The following is a 22,605-nucleotide window of genomic DNA, read 5'->3' as shown; positions in this document are numbered from 1 at the left end:
TATTCACTGAAAAAGGCAATTTTGGGTGACTGGAACAACTTGTGAGTCCCTGCTGAGTTAGGTGGATACTTTCAGATGGAATCTGAATAATGGAGGGAGGGTGGGAGAGTTTGTTTCAGCATTTTTAGATTAAATATTTCTTCTTGTTTCTTGTTTTACTTTGAAAATTGCTCACATTTCATTTAAAAATGGAAGATGAAGTAGATGTTCCTGAAAAAAAGAAGAAAAAAGAGTTGAACAAAGTATTTTGGTCGATTAAAAAAAAACCCACGAGTTGTTTTATTAAAATAACTGGGAAAAGTGTGTTGCACATTCACCAAATATTATCATTTTTTCATACATCCAACACACCAACCAAATCAGTTATGTCATCATCTCAGAACAGGCATTTTACTCTGAGGGCAGTAGCTTTGTTCTTGGGTGGGACATCTGGGACTTGATTTTAACCCCATTTCACCTCAAAAGGAAAGGAGGCCACCAGCCAGGCTGGTTGTTTTCCCAAGCCACCTAGCAATGCAGTAAATGAGCTGATGAAGGACACCTACAACTTCCCCAGGATTCATTCATCAATGAACGATCTCCCATCAAAATCTGTCCCATATTACAAGTGCTTATTGACCAGTAACAGAATAGTAGCTCTGATTGATTGCTTAACTTTTTTCATTGCAAAGTACATTATGGAAAGAATAGGGACATTAAAGTCTTGAAGAGGCAAACAAACATTTACCACAGTGTGGAAGATGAAAGCTTTTGTTCTCATTCCCCACCCTGCAGAAGCAGCCCCCTTCAAGAGCAGGTCCCAAAGCAGCTGTGATGGACAGTTGCTTTACTTGACCTCTCCTGAATACTTCATGAAGATTTCCGTACCAGGCAAACAATTCCATTTTAAACTTGGTGGAATCTAAACCACTTACTGTTTTATGCCATAATGTCCACTAAGTTAAAAAGTCTTGTTGACCTGACCCATCAAGGTATTGCACAGTGACTATGAACCTTTAAAATTGCACGGTGTGAAGGATAAGTAGCTGGAAAGTGTTGCAACAACAGAATAGTATGAAATGACCGAGCTTTTAGGACTGGGAAAGTAATCTGCATTTTCTGGTATGAATTTGTTTTAGAATGATGATATTTCATGGGGTGAAACACTTTGGTGAAAAAAAAGCTCCAGAGTAAGAGTGAGACAAAAAGAAAATATTTCCCTATAATAGCAGCTGACAACATGTTCTTCGTTCAGAAACTTTTCTGCCTGGAAATTGTGATGAAACCAGCTTCAGCTATATAAAGCTGATATATAAGAAAGAGCTATCAATTTCTTTATGAATTCAAGATCTGAAAAAAAAAAATCCAGTAAGTTTTATGACGGTAGAATTCCGTGTTACTGCTTTGGTTTAAAAAAGAAAGTGAAATTTAATATAACATCAATGCCTTGTACTGGAAGGCAGTTTTACATAACTTTTGTTTCAGTTTTGATTTAAAATGTTACTTTGTTCTGTTTCATATTTCCAACCTGAAAAATTCTCTGAAACCTTTTTCCCCAAGAGATTCTTTTACTGCATAGGAGAAACTAATTTCAAATTGTAACAGTAGCTGAAAATTTTCTTCTTTAAAAAAAGTCTTGCTTAGAATGTGGTGTTGTGCAAAAGCAGAGGCTTGGGGCTTCATATCACAAGTCAAAGATTTTGTTTTCATGAGATCCTATCAACCAAAATAAGTGAATATATGTTTTTTAACACAGGCTTGCACCTTGCACTGCATATTGAAGTTATTTTCACAATGCAGAAGTCTGGGAGAGAATGGCTGTGTCTTTATTTCCATTTTACACCTGTTCAACAGAATCAGAGAGTCAAAGCAGTTGTCTGGAGTCTCATGAGGCTGGTGCTGTAGCAGAAATAGAGCTCCACATTTGGGTTGATTCACAAATGTCGACAAATGACAGCTGCTCAGCTGCAGGACCCATGACCATGTTTTTCCCTGGCTTGTCTCCACAAAAGCATGTTTCATTCTGGTGGTGACACATGGCAATATGCCAAAAGGTACCCAGAAGCTGTGAGAGGGTCACAGTGCTAAAATAAAAAGAGCTGTAAAAGTGGAAGGTTTAATCTTTACAAAATCATCATTAATGGTGTAATCCTCCTTGGACTTTCATTTCCAGGAATTTTGCTTCATTGATGCTACAGCAGTGCTGTATAGAGCATAAACTGGTCTTTTATTTACATAGTGGGCACGGCCAAATAACAAATGAGGGAAATTATGAAAGGAAAGGAGTTCCTTTATCACATTTACTATGGTTAACCTTATCATACTTGGCTCTTGGTGCAGACGGGTCTCACTCTGAAAACGTTCTCTCATTAACTGGCCCTAAAACATTTACAGAGTATCTGAATAATTGATATAATTTATGGTTTTATTGGTGGGAGCCATTGAATCCCCTCCTCCCAAACAACGTTAGAGACGAAGCTCTGCAACATGCAGTAAAAAATGGAGCAGCTATTTAAAGAAAGAAAAGGGCAAGAAAATCTTATTGTTCTTTCTGAACACGATGATGCTGAATGAGGCAGAGTTTCCAAATACCCGCTCATAAAAGTGCTGGAACTTATGTTGGGGCTACAGGCTTTTCAGAGGAATTTTTACAAGGTCTACCTTTGAAAAAAACAATCACCACTAATTTTTCATTTTATACTTGGTAGCTTGATAATGTCAAGTCTGCATTTGTAGTATTACTGCAGATCTTGTGTTCTGCCCTGTGTGTGAAATTGTGGGAAAGGTGGCAAATCCTCAGGTAACAGTCTCTGTTACATACGCTTGTGTGGGGTAACTTCTGTTATTCTGGTCTATTCTATTTAGGATTACATCAAGATATGAGCTAACAGAGGCTTTATCTAACCAAAGTTGGCCTATATCAAGCAGACATATATAGCAGAAATAGCCATCAAAAACTACAGTCTTGGTCAAAAATGAGAGACTGCTATTTTTAGGGTACGGTTCGTTTGACTGTAGTATAGATATCTACCTTCCACTTAGATGCATTTTGTCCTAAAAATGCTTATTTCTTACCATTAATTTAAAAAAAAAACACATACACATAACATGTTTTAAGTTAGGTGAGACGAAACCTTCTCCAAAAAAATCTGGGCCTATACTGACTTGTATAGTGACAGTAGTGACTATGGAGCATGGAACATGGACGTGGTAGTTAAGGAATCTAGGGATACAATATTCATTGATGAGTCCTTACCAAAGCAGGTGATCTAGGTGTTTTAGCTGAGCAAACATAAAAGTTTTATGCTATGCTATGATCTGGGAAAAAAACCCACATATCTGGTAACTCTGTTTTTGATTTTGGTGGGAGAATCTCCCAAAGCAATGGATGTGCCTGTGATATCACAAAGTTTCTCAGTTTCGCAGACCCCAGCTCCTATGAGCATGTAATTCAGCAATATTTTTAACTGAAAATTAGATGTGAAAGGTTCCTTGTACAGTGCAAAGGAAAAATAAGAACCTAGGAATGAGATACACACTAGAGCCTCAGAATGGAAAGTTTCCTGTGGAGTTTAGTGAGAAATGGATGAGGAGCTCCTAGAAAAAAGCATTTAATTGACACACGAGACACTGCGGTAAGAAGCTACAGCATCTGGTAGGCAAGCGGTTATAGCACTCACCTGGAATGTGCAGATCAAATTCACATCCTTTCTGTGCTCATCTCACTGAGGAAATTGTTAAAGCACCATGGAATACTCTTGTGTTAGGGCCTTCTTGGTTCCTGCATGCGTTTGGGATGCAGGGACAGAGAATGACTTCATATTCCACTGCTTAAGATTTACATCTAGGAAGGGGAAACTGTGTTGCCAGTCCTCAAGCCAATGTATTTTTAAATGTTTTCATACAAGGTGGAACAGGTTCAGCAGGGGTGTTTGAGAGAGCTCCACTTCAGATCAGTCTGCAATCTGGTAGATGTGACCATTTCCTAGTTGAAGGAAGACACAAGTTAAAGTCAGCTGAAGCAGACAGAGACCCTAAAATCCACCGAAACTTTGCACTGTGCATGTTATAAATACCAAATTTTTAGTGTACAATCTGGGCATTCACTTTATGACTTCTTTGGAAGCGTGTACCAGGCGAGGCCCTCCTAGGCTTGCTGTAGTAGATCTACACCATTTTCCATTCATAGGGGTGGCTAGAAAATAGTCTGTCTTCAGAAAATTGCATGGTTTTTTAGGCTTTTAGCAGCATAATTCTGCACATCATGAGATACATAGATAAAATTACATAAAGTGATTTGAAAACAAAGGGGTCAGCTTTCACTCATTACGGGACTTTTCCATTTATTTAATTTGAATGTGTTGTTGGAAGCAATTGCTTTCTGTTTTCTCATTTAAAGCTGTGCCATAGTATGGCAATGGCTAAACAATAAAGCAAGCTACATACCTGCCAAGTATGTCGTGATCCTCTGATACCAACCCAGCAGGCTGGAGTTAAAATAATCCAGCTGTCTCAGCAATTGTGCGGATGCCATTTACGGCAGCACTGTATAAGTGGCAGGAAGGCTAACTCAGGGCTTCCTTTATTATTTTGCCCTGCGTGCTTTATGCCCACTAGGACAGGATTTGCACCGTCAGAAATGCTGATTCTTGTGGCTTCATCTCCCTGCATTGTGCCGTCTCTGGCAGCACAGTCCAGCTGTTTATGCATGTCTAATACATTTCCTAAGGGCATTTGTAAAGGAAAACAAGCTGCCCCTTCAAGGAAGGTAACAAACAATCTAAACTCAGCTGCATTTTACAGAAATTACAGTGACTTGATTCCTACTGCGCCTCAGCCTGTGGCATAGAGTGTCTGGGACATTGTCGAGTTTTCACTGGGTTTCACAGCTGCTCAGTAAATACGTAACTTGTAAAATTTTTTTATGTGTGGGAGAGAGAAAGGCGTACCTGCTGTGTACCTAATTGAAAGGCACAGATTCATAGTGTCGCCTCAGCCTGCTAAATCCTCCTCTTCCATCTCAGCCTATGCATGTTGTATTGTGGGCACTGCAGAGTGGAGCTGCACTATAGGCTCAGCTACTGAAATGTGTGTTCCCGTGATGCAGGCTGAATAACAGTACTTGGCTCCTCTAAAATGTCCTGCTTCATGTTCAGGATCTGCAGGATGAAGCTCTGCATCCTTCATGCCATGCTTTAAATGCTAGTTCCTCTGCTCGTATTGCTTGTTGGAGCACCTAGTGCAATATATTCCATTTGACATTAACAAAAAATGTTCTACAGATTTTGAAAAGGCATACCATTCAAGAACATGGTAAATAGGAGCAAAATCTACTGAAATAGGTGTGCTTCCTTTCCTCATGAAAAGGTAGCCATGACCATAACAGCAAGGTCATTTTAAATAGTGTGTGCAAAGGGTAGAGATGGAGCTTCCCAAGGTGGAGATTGGGTCTCCTAAACATTAGAGTGTTAGATGCACAACATATCCTTTTCTACTCTTTTTTCAGACCACTGTATGTTTTGACCGCATCAGAACGTTTGGCCTGCAGGGCATTATTCAGATGTTAAATACCTTTGATTATAATTTTTCAGGGTTTAGGTATGATCCATTTTGCTTGTCTTGATTCAGTTGTATGGTGGTGCCATTTGAGGTGACCTTTGGTATCTGAGATATCTCCAGAGGACTGGTTTGTATGATACTGGAGATTTGTGCTCTGTTGGATGTCATGATTTAGCAAATGGAGGCTAGGTCCCTAATGTGGCTGTATGTGGTACTTTACTTTATTTATTTAGACAACTGGGTAAAGCCTCATGTATCTATGCTTACTCAGTGGTTATAAGCTCCACTTTACAGACACGAAGATGAAGAAGCACTATTTGGGTGTTATTCATCTCATCCTAGAGAAGACGTCTAAAATGATTCAGATGCATTACATCCTAGAAATGCCTGCTGTTCCTCATTCCTTGATTTTGTTATATCAAAGTACTTTAGGCAACTAGCTCATGTGTATGTTGTAGACACTAAAAGTCAGATGATTTTAATTCCGCCCTGGATGTAATACCTGATAAACAAATGAGACAACCTGCTGTTGCCTAATCATAAGATCTCTGCTTAAGAACTGCAAGACTACAAAGAAAGGCAGAGACCAAATACAGCTATGGAGAACAATGTACCTTTGATATGCATAGTGCATAGCTCATTAATTGGCTACTGTTTGGCCCAGTGCGGGTAAGATGATAAAAATCTTGTGAAATTGCAGTACCGTAATATATCTGATTTTACTGTGAACAAGTCAATTCAAATCAAAATAGGCTTTTAATCAAACAGAGGCATCTGGTATTTGGGTATTTGTAGTAGATAATATCTATGAAGATTTGTTTTTCTTATAGAGTTGTTGGATAAAGGTCAAGCAACTAGGATCTAATATTTAATTGGTAAAGTCATATCAACCCATAGGATACAGTAGCCTGAGTTTACTTTGAGGCTATGTATACCAAACATAGCTAATTAATTAATACAGTAATTGGTTCATAAAAGATGAAAAAGGTGATAATTATAAGCTTTATTGAGTTGTTTTTCAATAAGTATTGTATCACGCCCTGTGTCACAAATACGTATTCTTTCTGACAAGCTGTGATTGTGACTATAGGAGCACTTGCATTTTGTTAGATTAATTCTAAAGGCAGTAGCTCATAATTTGTGTATTCTTTGTAGGCATACACTTCCATTAATAGCTGGATTATTTATTTATTATAAGCCAGTAAACTAACAAGCCAAAACACAAAACAAGAAGAACCACATCTCTTTGAACAACTGGAACTCATGTTGTGCAGAATTGTGTTTATTTCTTCATGTCAATATCTTCAGCTTACGAAGAAGTTTGAAAGATAACATGCTGTGTCCTATTTCTTTCTAGGTCTCCTATGTAAAAGCTATTGACATCTGGATGGCCGTGTGCCTTCTCTTTGTCTTTGCTGCATTACTGGAATATGCAGCAGTCAACTTTGTTTCACGGCAGCACAAGGAGTTTCTGAGGCTTCGAAGAAGGCAAAGAAGACAAAACAAGGTACAGCTGCTCTTATCTTGGGGTGACTGAGTCCACCCTGTCAGCCTGCTGACGTGCAGTTGATTTCTTATCTCAGTCCTTCTTGCCCTTGTAGCGGAGTCTCATTCTAAAGTTTCCTTTTGAGTGATTTACTCCTTGAGAAAGAGCTGAGTTTATTTGCAGCTTATGAAGTTATCGATAAATGTCAATAGATTGGTCACTGATTCCAAGAATTTTATTCTCTTGCAATTGCTGAGCCAGATGTACCTTTACAAATACTGTGCTATGTGGCACCCACGGCTGCAAGCAATGACATAGATAAGAAGACCAAAAGTATTTCCTTGACGTCATCCAGATGTGCTGAGATCAGCACATGCCTGAGGCCTGTCTTTTCTAGTGCTACCCTAAGCTAATCAGGCTAAAATGGAAGATTCCTTAGGGTAGCCCATTGCAGAGCGACTGGCATTTCTGCCCTCGCTTTTAAACCACCAGCAACTGGTGTCTTTCCCAGGTGAAACCAGGAAACATGGCCACTTTAAGGACAGAGAAGGATTAGGAGAATTTCCTCTCTAGATTCTATTTCACAGTTTGTTACTGATACAAACCTCAAATTTTTAACAAAGGGCCTATTTGTGAGTATCATTATCACGTCATTTTATGCCAGTGACTGAAATATAGAAGACAGTCTTGTTTTTAACGTAGATGTCATTCTAGAAATAATTTTTGGAAGCCTTTCCATCTTCCCTGATTTTTTTCTTTGGTAAATGGAAAGACAAGAATAAACATTAAATTGAATTTTAGTCCAGTTACGATCATTCCCGCAATTATAAAGGCTTCGTCTTTTCTGTATCTATGTCACTGGTTTTTGGTATCAGTAGAAACATTTAGGTTTACTCTGTACATATGCATTTGCTAGGTGAAGTAAATATTTGCTTGAGCTGCACGAGTGCTTCAAGCCACAAATAATGGTTTCCTTTACAAGAGGGATGACAACAATGGTACAGGGCATTTGTGTTTTGACAGGTATGTCTAATAAATGTCCTGTAGTTAATGTAATATTTGATGGATGCTCTAGGAAGCAATTCAGTGCTGCTCTCTGGTTTAGTATTATTGTCAGGTGAATTGAGATTCCCGTTAAGATTAGATTACAGGAGAGAGAAGAGATGCTTGCCCGTCTGCAGGCATGCGTGCTGGAGGCATTGCCACTGGAAGCCTTTGTTTCCAAAACCAGTGTGGCAGCAGCAGAAGCTGTTGTATGGGGTCTGTAATTTCAGTTTTGGAAACAATGTCTGCTTGAGAGAAGAACAAGTAGGCAAGATGCCACCATTGGTAACTAGTAGTATCCACTGGCATCACTCAAAAATTACGAGGTTTTGGTCCATGGAAGTGGTCATTCATCTGCTGTGGGAATGATTTTTCTGGTGACTATTAAAAGAAAGTTATTTCAAAGCAAATCACCAGAAGACCTGTGTTTATCCTAAGCCAGTCAGTACACAGATTCTTTGCAAAATGGGTAATGGCCTAATTAAATACAAGGCAATATTCTGCTGAAGTAAGAGACACCTATCCGTTTCACAGGCTTGCTTTCACTTTTCCTATGAATCTGGTTGCATGAATTTCAAAATAGGAAATAATGTCACTAAGGCCATCTCTTCAGGAGATGTTTTCTGCGTCTCTTTACTTGAATTCGTCTCTCACAATTTTCTCAGTTTATTTTGCCTTGAAAGTGATTCACGTTGTTTTGCATGGTGGTCTTCTCTAACTGAGCCATTCTTCTCTTTGCGTGTTGTGTATGTTTGTCGTTGTGTTGCCGCTGTGCTATTCTCATTCTTGCTGCTGCTATCTATGCTGACACTCTGGGGACAGGCACAGACTATGACTGTTGCGAATGAAAGCGTCGAGTCCGTGCGGCGCATGAATGGCTTGAGGAGCAAAGAGTCATCAGCTTACGGGACAGTGAATCAGATCGGCAATTCAAGTTTGAGGGTAAAACTGTAGTGAGAAAGAGAAAGCAAGAGAGAGTTTTAGTATGTGCAATGATGCCATAAATCAGCAAAATGGATGATTTTGATGGCATCACTGGTCGTCTCTTGTGTTCTCTTTGCTGAATGTCCCTGCAAAATACAAAGAACTGTCCCCAGCATGAACAGCAGTTTCATGTTGTACATTCTTGTAGCCCAACCTTATGCTTGCTTTTTCCCATGGTTGCTTGTGCCACTCCCATTCCAAGCCGCCCAAGGAAAGTGCATGTATATTCAGTAGCCTGGTTCTGTATAAATGCAGGGTGAATGGGGGGGACAGGAGCATAGGAAATGCCTTGAGACAGTAAATCCCACTTTGTGTCATCTTTCAGATGAAAACATTCCAACAAAATTTGGTATGTATAATGAAATGCATTTTTATTGGTATGGTATTTATTCCTGAACTGTCAACCTGCAGTGTTCCTCCTTGTGATGTCCTGAGCCCTGCTTAGTGGAGTATGAATAGCTATGAATGAAAAAATGTATTTCATTGGTTTCTTTTTATTTGCTTGGAGAAGAGCCATGGGGCTGAAATCTTTTACACAGTGTAACGTGTAGCAGGTCAGAAGCAATGTGATAGCAGCTGATAGATCCAGATTACGGGTGAGTTGTGGAGGTAATAAAATCAGTGGTGGAGAGAGAAATGAGCTTAGTGTGCAGCTCACTGCTTAGTACTGGTGGCTGAGAAATGAAATGTATTCTTTTAAATAAAATGGGACCAGGATTTAAATCTTTCAGGACCTGATTTCCCAGAACAAAAACATTGCTTGAGCAGCTTTTGAGCTGTAATGGGCCTCTGACTTTGATCAAGCTCTGTAAAGTTATGTGATTATAAGATGCAGATGATTTCAGTGGATTTTGTACACTGTAAAGGGAATTAGTAGCTTTCAAAATCAAAGCAAAAAAAAAGCAGTCAGGCAAAATTAAGATAGAGGGTTTACAATGCAATAAATTGTTCATATTCAGAGCTACGATATCAAGCAGTAGAGCCTTCATTTCTGGATACTTTCTATTGTAGAAATAATCATATTTACATATATGCAAAACTGAACATAAAAAGAAAAAATTCAGGATCTCTCTAGAAGATATGACTAACATTACTATGCTGCCACTGGAAAGCTGATGCCACACAACTACAAAACCAGTCCAAGTAAGTACTCAGTGTTGCGTGTCTTACCACTCACAAAGGGCTAGTGGTCCAGCTAAGTTTGTGTAAGGCCCGGTTATCCTCTCTCTAAGGAAAGCTTGCAGAAACCTCTCTTCTGCTTTTGAATATTGTGTATTACATACACAGCCGGGGCAGTGCACCGAGGGGCCATGTCTCTGCAGTACTTTTGCTGCAGAACCCTAGGAGCTGGAGCTGCACTGGCGCTGCTCCCACCACAGAAGTGATGTGCACTGGAGAGGTGAACAGAGGAGATCTACCAAGACAGAGGTTTCTGGAGCAACGTTACCATAGCTGCAGCTCCGTACTTTTCTGCTCAAGAGAAGGTTTGTGTGCAGAGGAGAACATAGCAACACAGCCTGTGGTGCCACAAGAATCCTCACAAGCAGGGCACTTGACTTGCTGAGGTATTGATCACTGGTTTATGGTGAATACAAATCTAAAAGTCATAGTCAAGAGGAGATAGTGTCAAAGAAGCGTGATTGAATATTTATACTGCATCATTCAGTGCTAATCTGGGGGGAGAAAAAATAGGTGCTAAATTGCACCTGGACAGGATTCCTGGATTTAGTGGCTAGATTTACAAAACAAGAAAAATACTGTTCTCAGTTTTGTAAGCCTGTATCTCTGTCACTGCTTTCATTATTGCTTCTGCTGGGTCTTATTCTTCTTAGTGCTGCTACCCTCAGGTCATTGCATGAAAACACAAGGCGCCTTAAGAGACCATCAGATCTCTTAAGCCAAAGATCAAACTGGTTAATATTTCTCTAGGAAAGTCTGGGTTGTATTTTTGATGGTCCAGAAATTGTATTTACAGCTGAAACATTGACCTGTGATTGTGTTAGAAAAGATTGCACTATCAGGACTTGTTGCCTTCTTCCATACACAATAGATCCCTATATCCTCAGGTAATCAGTGCTTTAGCCTGTCTGCCTCCCCCATGCAGTTTCTGTTGGAGCAAGCATTCAATGCTTGTCCTAAAGATTTGTGTAGTCTTCCCACTCACGGTGTAGCAATATTTCACTGCTGAGAGAAATGGTTGCCTCTTTATTGTATATCATGATACTACTTTTTGCATAGAGAGAGTACAGGCTGCAGAAGCCATGAGTCTGATGGTGCTGAGGATGTAGTACAGTTTCACTATATTAAAATCTAAATTTGCATAGTGCCAGATCACCTGAAAGAAAAGAACTTATTTTTAAAATATGATTTGTATTATTGAAACAAGATTTGCTTATTTTTCAAAATAATGGGTTTCCAGGGAGGCAGAAGAACTCTGTTTACACAGATTCAATCATCCCTTTTTAAAAACAGTAATTATTATTTTATATGATCAGTAGTCAAAAAGTGTCAAAGTACACTAGTATTCATACCATCATCTCAAAGATGAATTCCTAAATTGTATGTGTGATGGTTACCGCTGTGACCCAGAATAGGGGTTAAATTTGGGACTGCTAGTGTTAAAAGCAGTACTTTATAGCTTGAAAGAAAAACTGTGCAGCTGGAGGCTGTGACAGATTTTAATCCCATGTGCAGGGAACAAAGAACAATACAAATAACAATGCTGCAGCCAGGGGGGTTCACATGCATGCAGATTAGCAAAGGGAGGCACAAATGGTGTTTTCAAATGAAAGAGCTGGGACTGAGACTAAGTGATTACAGCAGCAAAGGATAACTCCACTAAGCAAAGATGGCAGCACCTGGCAGCTCCAGAGAACTGCTGGTCTCTGGGTGGAGCTGCTGGTGGAGAGTGGAGAGACGGGTACATCAAGTGCCCAAACAAAGTCACTGTGACTGTCAAGATAATATAGTATTTCCATCTTTAAAAAGGAGAAGAGGTATGCGTTGAGCAACGCTGATTTTCGAAGGCCATCTCTGACATTTTAATCATATCAAATCATATTGAAATCCCTCCATCAGACCCCCCCAAACAATTTTCTAAGATTTTCTGGACTTGCCCAGTGGAAAAAATCAGTGCCTTCAGCCTGACTTTGCCTTTAAAAATGCTTGGTAGTACTGTCCCCGGTGGAAATTTTTGCCTGCTAGCCCCCGTGTGCACGGGGCTCGGCGGGATGACGTGCACGCTTCGCCTTATGTAAGGTGCCGCATCATGTGAATAATGGAAGTGCTCAAGGAAAGCCCTTTTTGCTGAGATATTTTTGGTACTCAACGAGCGAGCTCAGGCACACGAGTTTCATTGTGAAAAATAGGAATCCGAGTCTGAATGGCTTTCTCTCTCACATCTTGCTTACTTAACGGATTAAAGAGCACATAGCTTCTGCTGTAGATAAACGCCCTCAAGATATTGCGGTTACTTTTCTTTCTCCAGGGCAATTGCATTAGCACTTTAATGTAACTGCGCAGAAAAAATCCAGCAGAAGATAAACACACCAAAGTGATCATTTAGCTTGAAGTCGTAGTCCCACAGATGACTGCACAGGACCAGTTAAATAATAGGCACAATACATTTCAACATGTTGCCATATCACCTCGTGACTTCATCTGAATGACCTTGTCTGTCTTTTTGTTGTGAGCACGGATAGACTAGCAATGGCCCTAGTTAACATCAGTCAAAGTATCTTTATTGTTTATTAAATGGACTTACTACAGCAAGTTTAAACATTTAAACAAAAGCATAATTTCAAACAGGAAAAACATCTGGATATAAACCCTTAGTCTAGCTCTAGGCACAAGTCTAAAGAGACACAGGAGTCCCCAGAAAAAGAGTCACCTGCAGGAAAAGAAGCAGTTCAGCCCTGGGGGTGGTATCCAAGCAAAATCTGTCCAGGTGGGCAGACTAAGCTTATTGGAAATGCAGATTTTCCAGTGAAAAGCAACCACATACAAAGAAACAGCGGAAGAGAGAAATTGTTTTTTATAAGGGCTGTTTACAAGTGTTGCGAAAGAGAAATGGAAGCTTTTCCCTCCCTTATCAGAGGAGGGAAGGTAAAAAACGCAAAACAAGTATCTGTGTTTCATGTGTTTTACAGCCTCAGACAACATAAGGTGATGGACTATATGGGGTGGACTTTTCACCCCAGAACAAGAAACAGAAGAGAAAAAGTGTACTTGCAGTTCAAGGGAGAGAACTCTGAAAACCAAATAAAAAATTAGGTATATTAAATATTCTGTAATCAAAGGCAGACTAATTTATGGAATATGTAATACCAGTTCCTGAGAAAGACCTCCAAATATCAAGTCCCAAATATCTAAGCATTCATTTAAACTGGTAGAGTACAAGTGCTCAAGCTGAAGCAATGGAATGCAGGTGTCGGAGCAGTGGCAAAGGCAGGAGAGCAAAATCAGAACAAAATTCATAGTTCCGGGGGGGATGGGGGGGGTGGGGTCGGGGGGGAAACAAATTTAAAAAAGCCACCAAACCCAAACAAACCAAAAATTGAGGACAGGGAAAAAAATGCCTAGTCTAGAGGTGGTGGAAACTAGAGAAGTGAGGCACTGATGGGGAGGCTGGTAAGGCTGCAGAATGGTGAATCTTTATATCCCCTGAAATGATCAGAACAGTGCGACACAGAGTACTCTGCGGGAGCAAGGGACAGATAATCAAACCAGAGGCACCAGGCACAGCACCAAAGCAGCAAGCAGGACATGATACAGTATAATGACTCATGTTGGACGGCTTGAAAATACTTTAGCAAATTACTCAATGTTAAATAAGATAGAAACAGGATATAAGCGTAGTTTAAAGGGGCTTCAGAGCAGTAATATTACAATATTTCAGATCTGGGACAATGAAATGACTGTATGCTGCACCACCTGGGACAGGAAGGACTGGAAAAGCCAGAAAGGGTACTCAATAATATTTTTTTTTGTTGCTTTCTCAGTAGTGTTACTTTGCTTTAGAAACTCCGAGTCCTCTCTTGTACCTACCCAGCACGCAGTGGCTGAAAGGATGAGCTCTGAACTGACAAGCCTTGGGGACTGAAGTTTGCACTTCACTCAAGTGAGTTTGTCCCCATAGTTACTCATGAACAGCAGGAAACACGCCAGAAATGAAGTGTGCAGTTTTCCAGCTCATGAAAGGTGCTCTCCAGCTGGGTGCAAATGTCTCATTTTTTATTATACCTAGGGGAGAGTGCAAACTGAAAATAGGGCAGAGGAAGCTAGAAAGAGCCAGGAAACAGTGTTCTTATTTTTGATGCTTTAAAGCAACAAGAAGTAGCTTTTTCAAGAACCACCTGCCACAGCCACAAGCTTTTGTTTTCCATATTGTTTTAGAAAGTGGTGATTCTTTTGCTGGATATGTTCTGGCCCACCTTATTTCATGGAAGAAAAGCCAGTTAAATATGTGTTTCATGATAAAAAAAAGAAGAAAGGGGACTTCAGGAGGAGTATTTTTAAACTACCCGTACCCAAGACTTCAGAAAGAGAGTGAAAAGCCATTGCTGTCACAAGATTTAGGCTTGGGCTGCACAAGAGGTCAAGGAAACAACTTCGCCCCAACATTGTCTCCTTTTTTCTTTCCTTGTAGGTAGTGTATCTTTACTCTTTCTCTGCCCAGAGTCAGGACCCACTAAGGCCTTGGTCTCAGGGTTTCTCATTGCAGTGATGGCCAGGTCCTCTTTCCAATGAGGGGTGAAGACACCCAGGATGGGAAAAGTTTCTGATCTCTCATTGCCAGGGGTCCATCATGACACTTCTATCAGTTCTGAGTTCTGTCCCAGGCTTTCTTTTCAACAGCAGAGTATTTCAGCATGAATAAATACAGATTAGTATTTCTGCAAGAGAATGAAAGGGTCGCGCAGTTAGAGCCAAGCAGAATACAGGCTGAGAATACCAGCGCTGCCATACCCATGTATTTCTATCCTGACTTGCAACTGTGCTCGCCCTGTGCATCTCCAGAGCATAGTACACCAGTTGTATCAAATTACATGGTAAATTGGTGAGATGGGCTAGTGTTCAGTAGGAACCATGAAATGCATATTTACATCTGACCCAATTAATCCCATTCTCCACAGGGGATAGAAGCTGCTATTTGAATGTAATTAATTGTGAAGCATTCTGTAATGATGTTGTCCAAATGACATTGTGCAAAACCAAATTGTATTAACTAGACTGTTGAAACCTCATGCTGTCTCAAGGTCTGAAAAACTTCATGGGTTCCAGTAAAAGCCAGTTTTTATAGCACTTTTAAAAAAGTGGTGTTGAAGTCTTTTGTTTCTCTATCTTTTTTTCCAGAGGGAAAACAACATTGTTTAGTCATTTCTGTTCAAGTTAGCAGCCATTGCTTATGGCGAACTGATCAGTCAGAGCCTGATTCTGATACATTTAGTGTGATTTAATAATCAGACATGTTTATTTCACTTGATCCACTATTGGAACAAGTTGTTACTTACGTAAATATGGATATCCATACTTGGGTGTTTTGTTTGCTGCCTGTTTTTTGGGGGGTTTCTTTGGGTTGGTTTGGGGTTTTTTTGTTTGATGGTTTTGTTCTTTTTAATAACACTAATCTATCCTCTACAAGAGAAGCGATTGGCCAACTGGGAGTAGATGGATAGGTGGGGAAGGAGATTTTCTTTGCTACAACAGGAGGAGGGGGCTAGGGATAGTTACACTAGAAGGAATAAACACCTTGAAGCTTCACACATTCTGAGAACCTGTTGCTGAGTCTTCCCAGAGTCCTCCCAAAGACCCATTTCAAGTTGGAAGCATCTGAAAACTCCTTGCGAAGCCCAGCCACAGGTCACTAAAAGTGTACCCACTTCTGCTTTTGTGAGTGGACTCTCCTCATGGCATCTCAGAGCTGGCACAGTCCTGGCTCTTCCCACACAACACTTTACTACAGCAAAATCAGTGTCAAAAAGGACTTTTGGAAAGTTCAGTTTTCCAGTGTCTAGTTGAATATATCTGGCATACTGAGTGTGCCAGAGTGTTTTCAGCTCTTGGATAAACAGATTGGAAAGGTCAGAAAAGGCTACTGTGGTTGCCTAAACATGTGGAGTAACAGAAGTCCAGAATCCTACATGTGAATTTCTGCATTGAGCCTGTAACTTCTCTCTGAGCTATATCATAGCTCTTCGAATCATTTAACTTCTAACCTCTGGACGTAATTTCTCACACAGATACTGTCCATGCGTTGGTAGACAGACATATATAATCCACTTGCACAAGTGCAAGTTATTTTGCCAAGGTGCTAAGGTTTTAATTTCTCCGTGATATCGTGATAAGACTCCTAGGAGACATGAGGCCTTTGTTTTCACGCTTCACCTCACTCCCTTCAAGCAGTTCTCCATGTAGTTTTCTGAGATAACTCTTTCTGCTAGTCACGTGGAAGTGCTCTGCTGTGACTGACTCGTTTTTCTGTTAAGCCTTTCCAAGCCTGCTGGTGGTAGAGACTTGCCTTCAGGTGCTCTGTAATCTTCATCTGTCAAAAGAATAACTATTAAGAATGGAGATCACAAGCTCTGTTCATTAGAGATCATCTGAGTTGCACAAATGTGAGATCTTGCATGCCCTTCTAGGAAAGCAAGTTGTGCATTTCTTCTTCAGGATGTAAAGTCTTACAGGTACCTGCAAGGAGCAGCCCTGTTACTCTAGTACAAACTTCACGAGAAATTAATTTATCTGTTGTTTGTTAACTTACGCCAGCTTTCTGTTTCACTTCCATGGAGGGCTCACTTTTGTACTATGGTTTGTCTCTGTTGTCAAGTTAAAAGCTGTACAACAGATTTTTCTGCAAAGACCACAGGGGTTTACACATTCAGTATCTTCAGGTTTTGCAAAGCGGTGTAGAATTGGACACTACATTTGCCCCATCTGCACAATTTTGGTCTCGTAGGCTTTTTCCTGTGCTGAGCATGGCAGGCAAGGGAAATTAGAGCAAGTATAATCAATTGTGATGCCACTACAGGCTGGTGAAATAGAGACAACTTGTGCATCACAGTGTGCCCTTTTAGAACCTTTGGTATCTTCTGTCTGGTAGACATACTGCAAGGTCCTAATACTCTTTTTTTTCACCGTTACATACCTGGATGAGTTAAGATGTATTTGCCTGGTCCCATGTGTTTCATTGCATGTGCAACATGGGTGCTTGTACTGCGTAAGTACTCTGTCCTAACTTTGAAAGGTTGTGGTGGCCCTGACACTGTCACAGGACTTCCCATGTGAAACTTGGGGGGCATTCTTGTGTTTGCAGATATTTACACCAATGAGCAGGTACTCAGGTCTTCTGAAAATCACTTTGTGCTCTTGCTCAGTAATTTTCCAGCCCTATCAATAGACTGCATAGGTATTTCCTATGTAGTGGCTTCCAGTGGCTCTTGTGGAAGACAATTACCTGTCTTGCAAGTTTTGCAAGTTCTTGTCCCATTCTTTACAGAGGAATAGTGGGAAATTATGCAGCAATTCAACTGCAGTTTCCATATTAGACCATAATGTCAGCTAATTGTCCATCGGACAGGTCCCTCCTTGGACATTTGTGCATGCATGTGTGTGTGTCTAACATGAAAAAGCAGAGGAGGCATAACGTATTTTAGATATTATTCTCCCTTCATTAGCTTTTCGGTGTGTTTGCCACATAGGTCACTGTATTTCTTTTGTGCCTGTCTACCTAGTAATTGCCAGTTTCCCCAAGGCTCTCCTATGCGGGCATGTCCTGCCATGCCTGGGCTTCAGCTTTTCTGAATGTGTTAATTTTAGTTCTTTCTCTGAGCCTCTCACATTTGGGTACCGTGCTTCTCACTCCAGGTAGCCTCATCAATATTTCTAGTAATGATTTCCCAGCAAATCTAAAGAGGATTAGTTGTTTCTTGATTTGTTTGATACTTTCAAAATTATTGCTCTATGTAGCTTTTTTTAATTACTTTTCAACCCTTTCCCTACCAAGTACAAGCTTAGTTGCTCTTCCTATCCGGTTTGCAAATCTGGATTTGGGCTTTTCAGCCTAGTCAATGTGTTCTTCCTGTAGCATTTTTTTTTCAGCTTAACCTCTCTCCCTAGCTATAGCCAAATTTCTTATCACAGACCCCATAAAACTGGATTCCTATCAGTTTTCTGAAAGAGAAGAGGGTGGAAATAAAAGATCTGTATTATATAAAAATATGCTTGTGAACAATTACTTTAGTAATGCCTACAGAAAGGTATAATATAATATAATAATTCTACAGAAAGTTATAATATAATATAATAATTCTATAATAATAGATTCTTGTTTTCAGATTTACATCTTTCTTAGGCAAAATTAACTTGTCACTTGTTTAAGCTAACCATGCTGCATTACAGTCAGAAGGCAAAGACACTTGGTAGGAACATTTCTTCTGGTCATTATCCAAACTTAGAAGTTAAACAGCCAGTGTAGCTTTGAAATTCATGGGGGAGCTATTCAGGAACCAGCTGCATCTCTTTGCTGTGGAGAGCTCCATCTGGAGATGACAAAGGCGGCTGTCCCATGTTAGGCCAGGGCTCTGTCTGGTGCAGGACACTCTCTGTGACAGCGATATGTCCTTGATGCACCCTCCGGCTCCAGGACTTTGCAGCTTAAGGACTTTCTAAGCCAGAGGTGGTATTTTTGTGGTGAGCAGCCTTTACTATTTATGGATAGAGCAGTCAGTTCAATGTGATGATTTATGAATTATTAAAACATTTTTCTTAAACTTGCTATGTGTTCTTCATATTAGCTCCTCAGCATTTGTGGGACTAGGAGTACATATGGCCACTGGTGCTGCCAGGAGTGCACGTCACAAGTGAGAAGGGTGCTGGAAGTGGAGGAAGAACTTGTACAAGGTTAATCAAGAAACAGAAATAACCAAAGCTATGTATCAGATGAAAGCAAACAGGATGACTGATGGTTTTGCAAATTGTAATGCATATTCACACAGTACAGTCGGTATTTGTCATGAACAACGTAATACTGAGTTCAGTGACTGTGGCTGGAAGGAGGGCAGGGTTGAAAGAGGAAGAGGAGAGCTAGTTACACTAGGTTTCTTTCTGAGGTATTTCTCTTACATTTGCATGAACAAGAGCAGGAACAAATTTAGCATATTTGAGGACTTTGCATAAGCCAACTTCATCCTGCCATTTCAGATTTCTCAGGTTGTGTCTGGGGGTCTTTAGTCTATGCAAGCAAGGAATTAAAAACAATGGAGGAAAGTAAGAGTATTTGCTCCCATAACTAAAAAAAAAAAAAAGGTATCATGAAGCACTAAGTCAGTGCTGCTGTTCCAAATCTTCACCTTTCACGTCAACTTCAGATCTTGCATAAAAGCAATTGATTAGCTAGCTGTCGCAGTTCTTTTTTTAAATGTCGTTGAGCTCTGCCATTTTGTTCCTTATTTTGGAGATGTCCCAGATTTGTCTGTCATGAACTTCAGTGGAGTCAGTTCTGTATCTTTTGCTAATGGGTTGGTCTTTTATTATTCTGCCCTTATTGTTATCTGTGCTGAATGCTCATACAGTGGAGATACAAACTGCACTTTTTCATAGGGACCAAACAAGCGTGTGAGGAAAGAGTAATAACAAATCCAAAGAGGGTAGCTTTTTGCAGGCACATAAAGTGTCTTGCTCCCTAGCTGTAAATAGTCTTTTTTTTCAAGTTTGCACAAAAGACGTTTTTCCCCAAATACACGACAGCTCTTTTAAGATGCTCTGGTGCTGTATGCTCCTGTTCTGCTATTACTTCTAGATGCCGGGGATGCCTGTTTGTGTTGTCTGTCTCTTATTTGCTCTTTGATCTTTGTTTACTTTCCCTTGTGGCTTATCTTGTGTTATTTTGTTGTAAAAATAATCTATTTGAATTTTGCTTTTTGACATGTGAAGACTGATGATTTTGTCACCCTTCTTTGTTCCGTTACTGCTTTTCCCTTTCTTTAGTGAGTTATCTTGTGGGTATTTGCGTAGCTGGGGTTGAATAACAGTCTTATATCATGACAATGGATTTTTTTTCATCAGATGCTGTGTTTGAACCTAATAGCTGTTATTTCCTGAATATTTTTCAACCCCCACGTGAGACTAATAGATGGCTTTATTGCATGTGGCATCCCAGACAGTGTTCTCCGAGACTCACATTTTTTCTGTCACTGCTATTCATTCCTTGCTGCCTGACATGACCCTCGTCAGTCTGTCAAATATTTACCTCCTTCAGCTATGAAAAGAGAACCTAGTTGTTCTGGAGAACCTGATTCTCCTTATTCATCAGAAGGGAGATAGAAAGGTATTTGGGGGCGTACCACACATTATCTGTTGCGTGAGCTGTGGGCTGCCGTAGCCCAAGGCAGGCGCCTGTATCAAAGCACTGTATCCTGGGGGTACAGGGGTGCCCAAGGGGTGATCAGCGTGCCATAGTGGGAGGTGAATTTTGACCTTTCTTTTCCCACAAGTCCATCCCTTTGCCTTCCATAACGAAGTGAAGATTAGGAATTGGTACCAAATACATATGAATCTGGGGATCTTTTCTGCCAGCAGTTTTCAAAGCCTCAAAGCAAAGAGGCTTAGAGTTTAGCCTCTTTGCATGTTTAAAGTGTTACAACATAGAGAAAGCTGTTTGGCCTGGGTGGTTATTGATTGCTATTCTGTTCTTCAAACTATAAACACAGCATCATAGAATGACAGGGAACAGGACCAGAAGAGCCCTTGAGAGCCAGCTGGCAGAGCTGGCACCAGGCAGTACGCTGGGAGATTTACAGTTACTGAAAATATTAATCAGTACTCTTAAACAGTTTCTTCTGTAATGTGCCCAATATATCAGGAGTGAGTTTAAGAGAGATTTGTGAGGGATTGCTCCTCAGGGAGACCGTGAGCTGAATTATATCTCTTTGTGGATGTGCTGACCTGCAATTGAGTATTTCTGATTTACACCCTGTAATTCTTCTTGACTTGCAAGTACTCCTGGAACAAAGGTCAGTAAAAAAGTCTCTGAACAATTATTTACCATTCTGAACAGGAATAGCAATAGGCTCTTTCTATCCTAAGGCTCTTTGGTCCCCCTTCTTTCTGCAACAGCACAGGGTACAGCTGCAGATAGGCTGCTGAAATACAGCTACACAAGTTTGTATTTTGTAACTCATGCCAATCTCCAGCGGAGCTGTCTGCTTTCTGAGCCTGTGCTCTCATCCTTAGCACTGAGAACTGCCCTTCACCCTCTAGCCCCTTTTAGAGGTTGCTCCTAATTTTAACTTCTGTCTGGACTGAAGAAACAATTTTTCAACACATAGATGAAGAGCCAGGATTAATTCAATACTTATTTTGACAGTGATATAAAAGCCGTAAGTGCATGATGCAGTCTAAAAACAACCTGCCTGAGCAATTAGCTCAGCAATCAGACATTTAAGAAACAGTCGCAAAAGAGCAGAGCTACAGATTAAGATGCATGATGATTTTATTTATTTAATAGAAAAGCATGCAGAATTTTAATTACGGTCAGGAGCTTTTACGTTTACTGCAAGTACTCTTGTGGGTTGCTAACGTGACAGCGGTGGTTTTACAAGGAAGAACCACACAAGGCAAGGCTTGAAAACTGGCAGGCAGGAATACAGTGACTAGTTCATTTTGGGCCCTGCAAGAGAACACACATCTGAAATGAATATGTGACAAGTGGGGAGTATTGGATTTCTGTGTGAGGAGTTGACAATTCAGACAAACAGCAGCCATATATTCTCTGTGATGGCGAAAAGATCACATCATTTATAACCTTTGAAGCAACAGGAAAACTGAATGCAACATCATCTTATAATGAGCTAAGAGAGAACTGTCTTTTTTTTTTTTTCTCTTTTTTTTTTTTTCCTCCCTGGTTATATATAGCTGTTAGAGAGGGCCCTGCTGAGCGGAAAATGGAGCATATGATCAAGGGCAGTCCAGTGAGTCAATTTACTGACTAATACTGTAGATTATCATGTCAAATATATAGCACCAGCAGTATGAACAATAATGAAGCCTAGTTTATTTCTTTCCTGTAAATTGAAAAGAAGATGTGATTGGAATTGTCACACCTTGGATATATGAGCCAGATTCTCTTAATCATCCAAAACAAATTGCCTTATTCTTTACATTGACGTTTATTTTAGGAACCGTTCCAAGACTGGCAAGCTGAAAGCATCTATTTAAACATGTCAAACATGTTTAAAATATCCTCTAGACAGCTGTCCCCTCAGATGATGGTTCAATGGTCTTGCGCTTTGAAATACCTGCTCCCCTCAGACCCAAAGAAGGGATAATTCAGCCTTTCATCCTGTGTGGAGAAATCGTTCGGTGCAGCGTCATGCAGATACACTGCAAATGAGCTCCAGGATCACGAGTAAACCACCCAGCCATGAAGTCGACATAGCACGAGACCCATAGAAACCCCAGACGACCATTGAAAGGAACCTTTCATTGCCTGGCTTCAGAGTGTCAGTGACCAAGCGTGATGGGCGGGGCGTTGCCAATTTTTTCCATGAGTCTTC

At 40.4% G+C, this 22,605-nt stretch overlaps 1 protein-coding gene across 6 annotated transcripts in view; it reads left to right on the top strand.

Annotated features, from left to right (window-relative positions):
• The window catches only part of GLRA2 (glycine receptor alpha 2), a 128,132-nt gene that overhangs the window by 91,596 nt on the left and 13,931 nt on the right, over nucleotides 1–22,605 (top strand). For all 6 annotated transcript variants that reach the window (XM_074606027.1, XM_074606036.1, XM_074606072.1 and 3 more), the window contains one exon: nucleotides 6,896–7,045. In XM_074606027.1, the coding sequence (XP_074462128.1) occupies nucleotides 6,896–7,045 (150 nt within the window). The remainder of the gene's footprint in view (nucleotides 1–6,895; nucleotides 7,046–22,605) is intronic.

Source organism: Larus michahellis, chromosome 1 (assembly GCF_964199755.1).
Source record: "Larus michahellis chromosome 1, bLarMic1.1, whole genome shotgun sequence".
NCBI classification, from domain to species: Eukaryota; Metazoa; Chordata; class Aves; order Charadriiformes; family Laridae; genus Larus; species Larus michahellis.
This window is presented reverse-complemented; position numbering and strand designations above follow the sequence as displayed.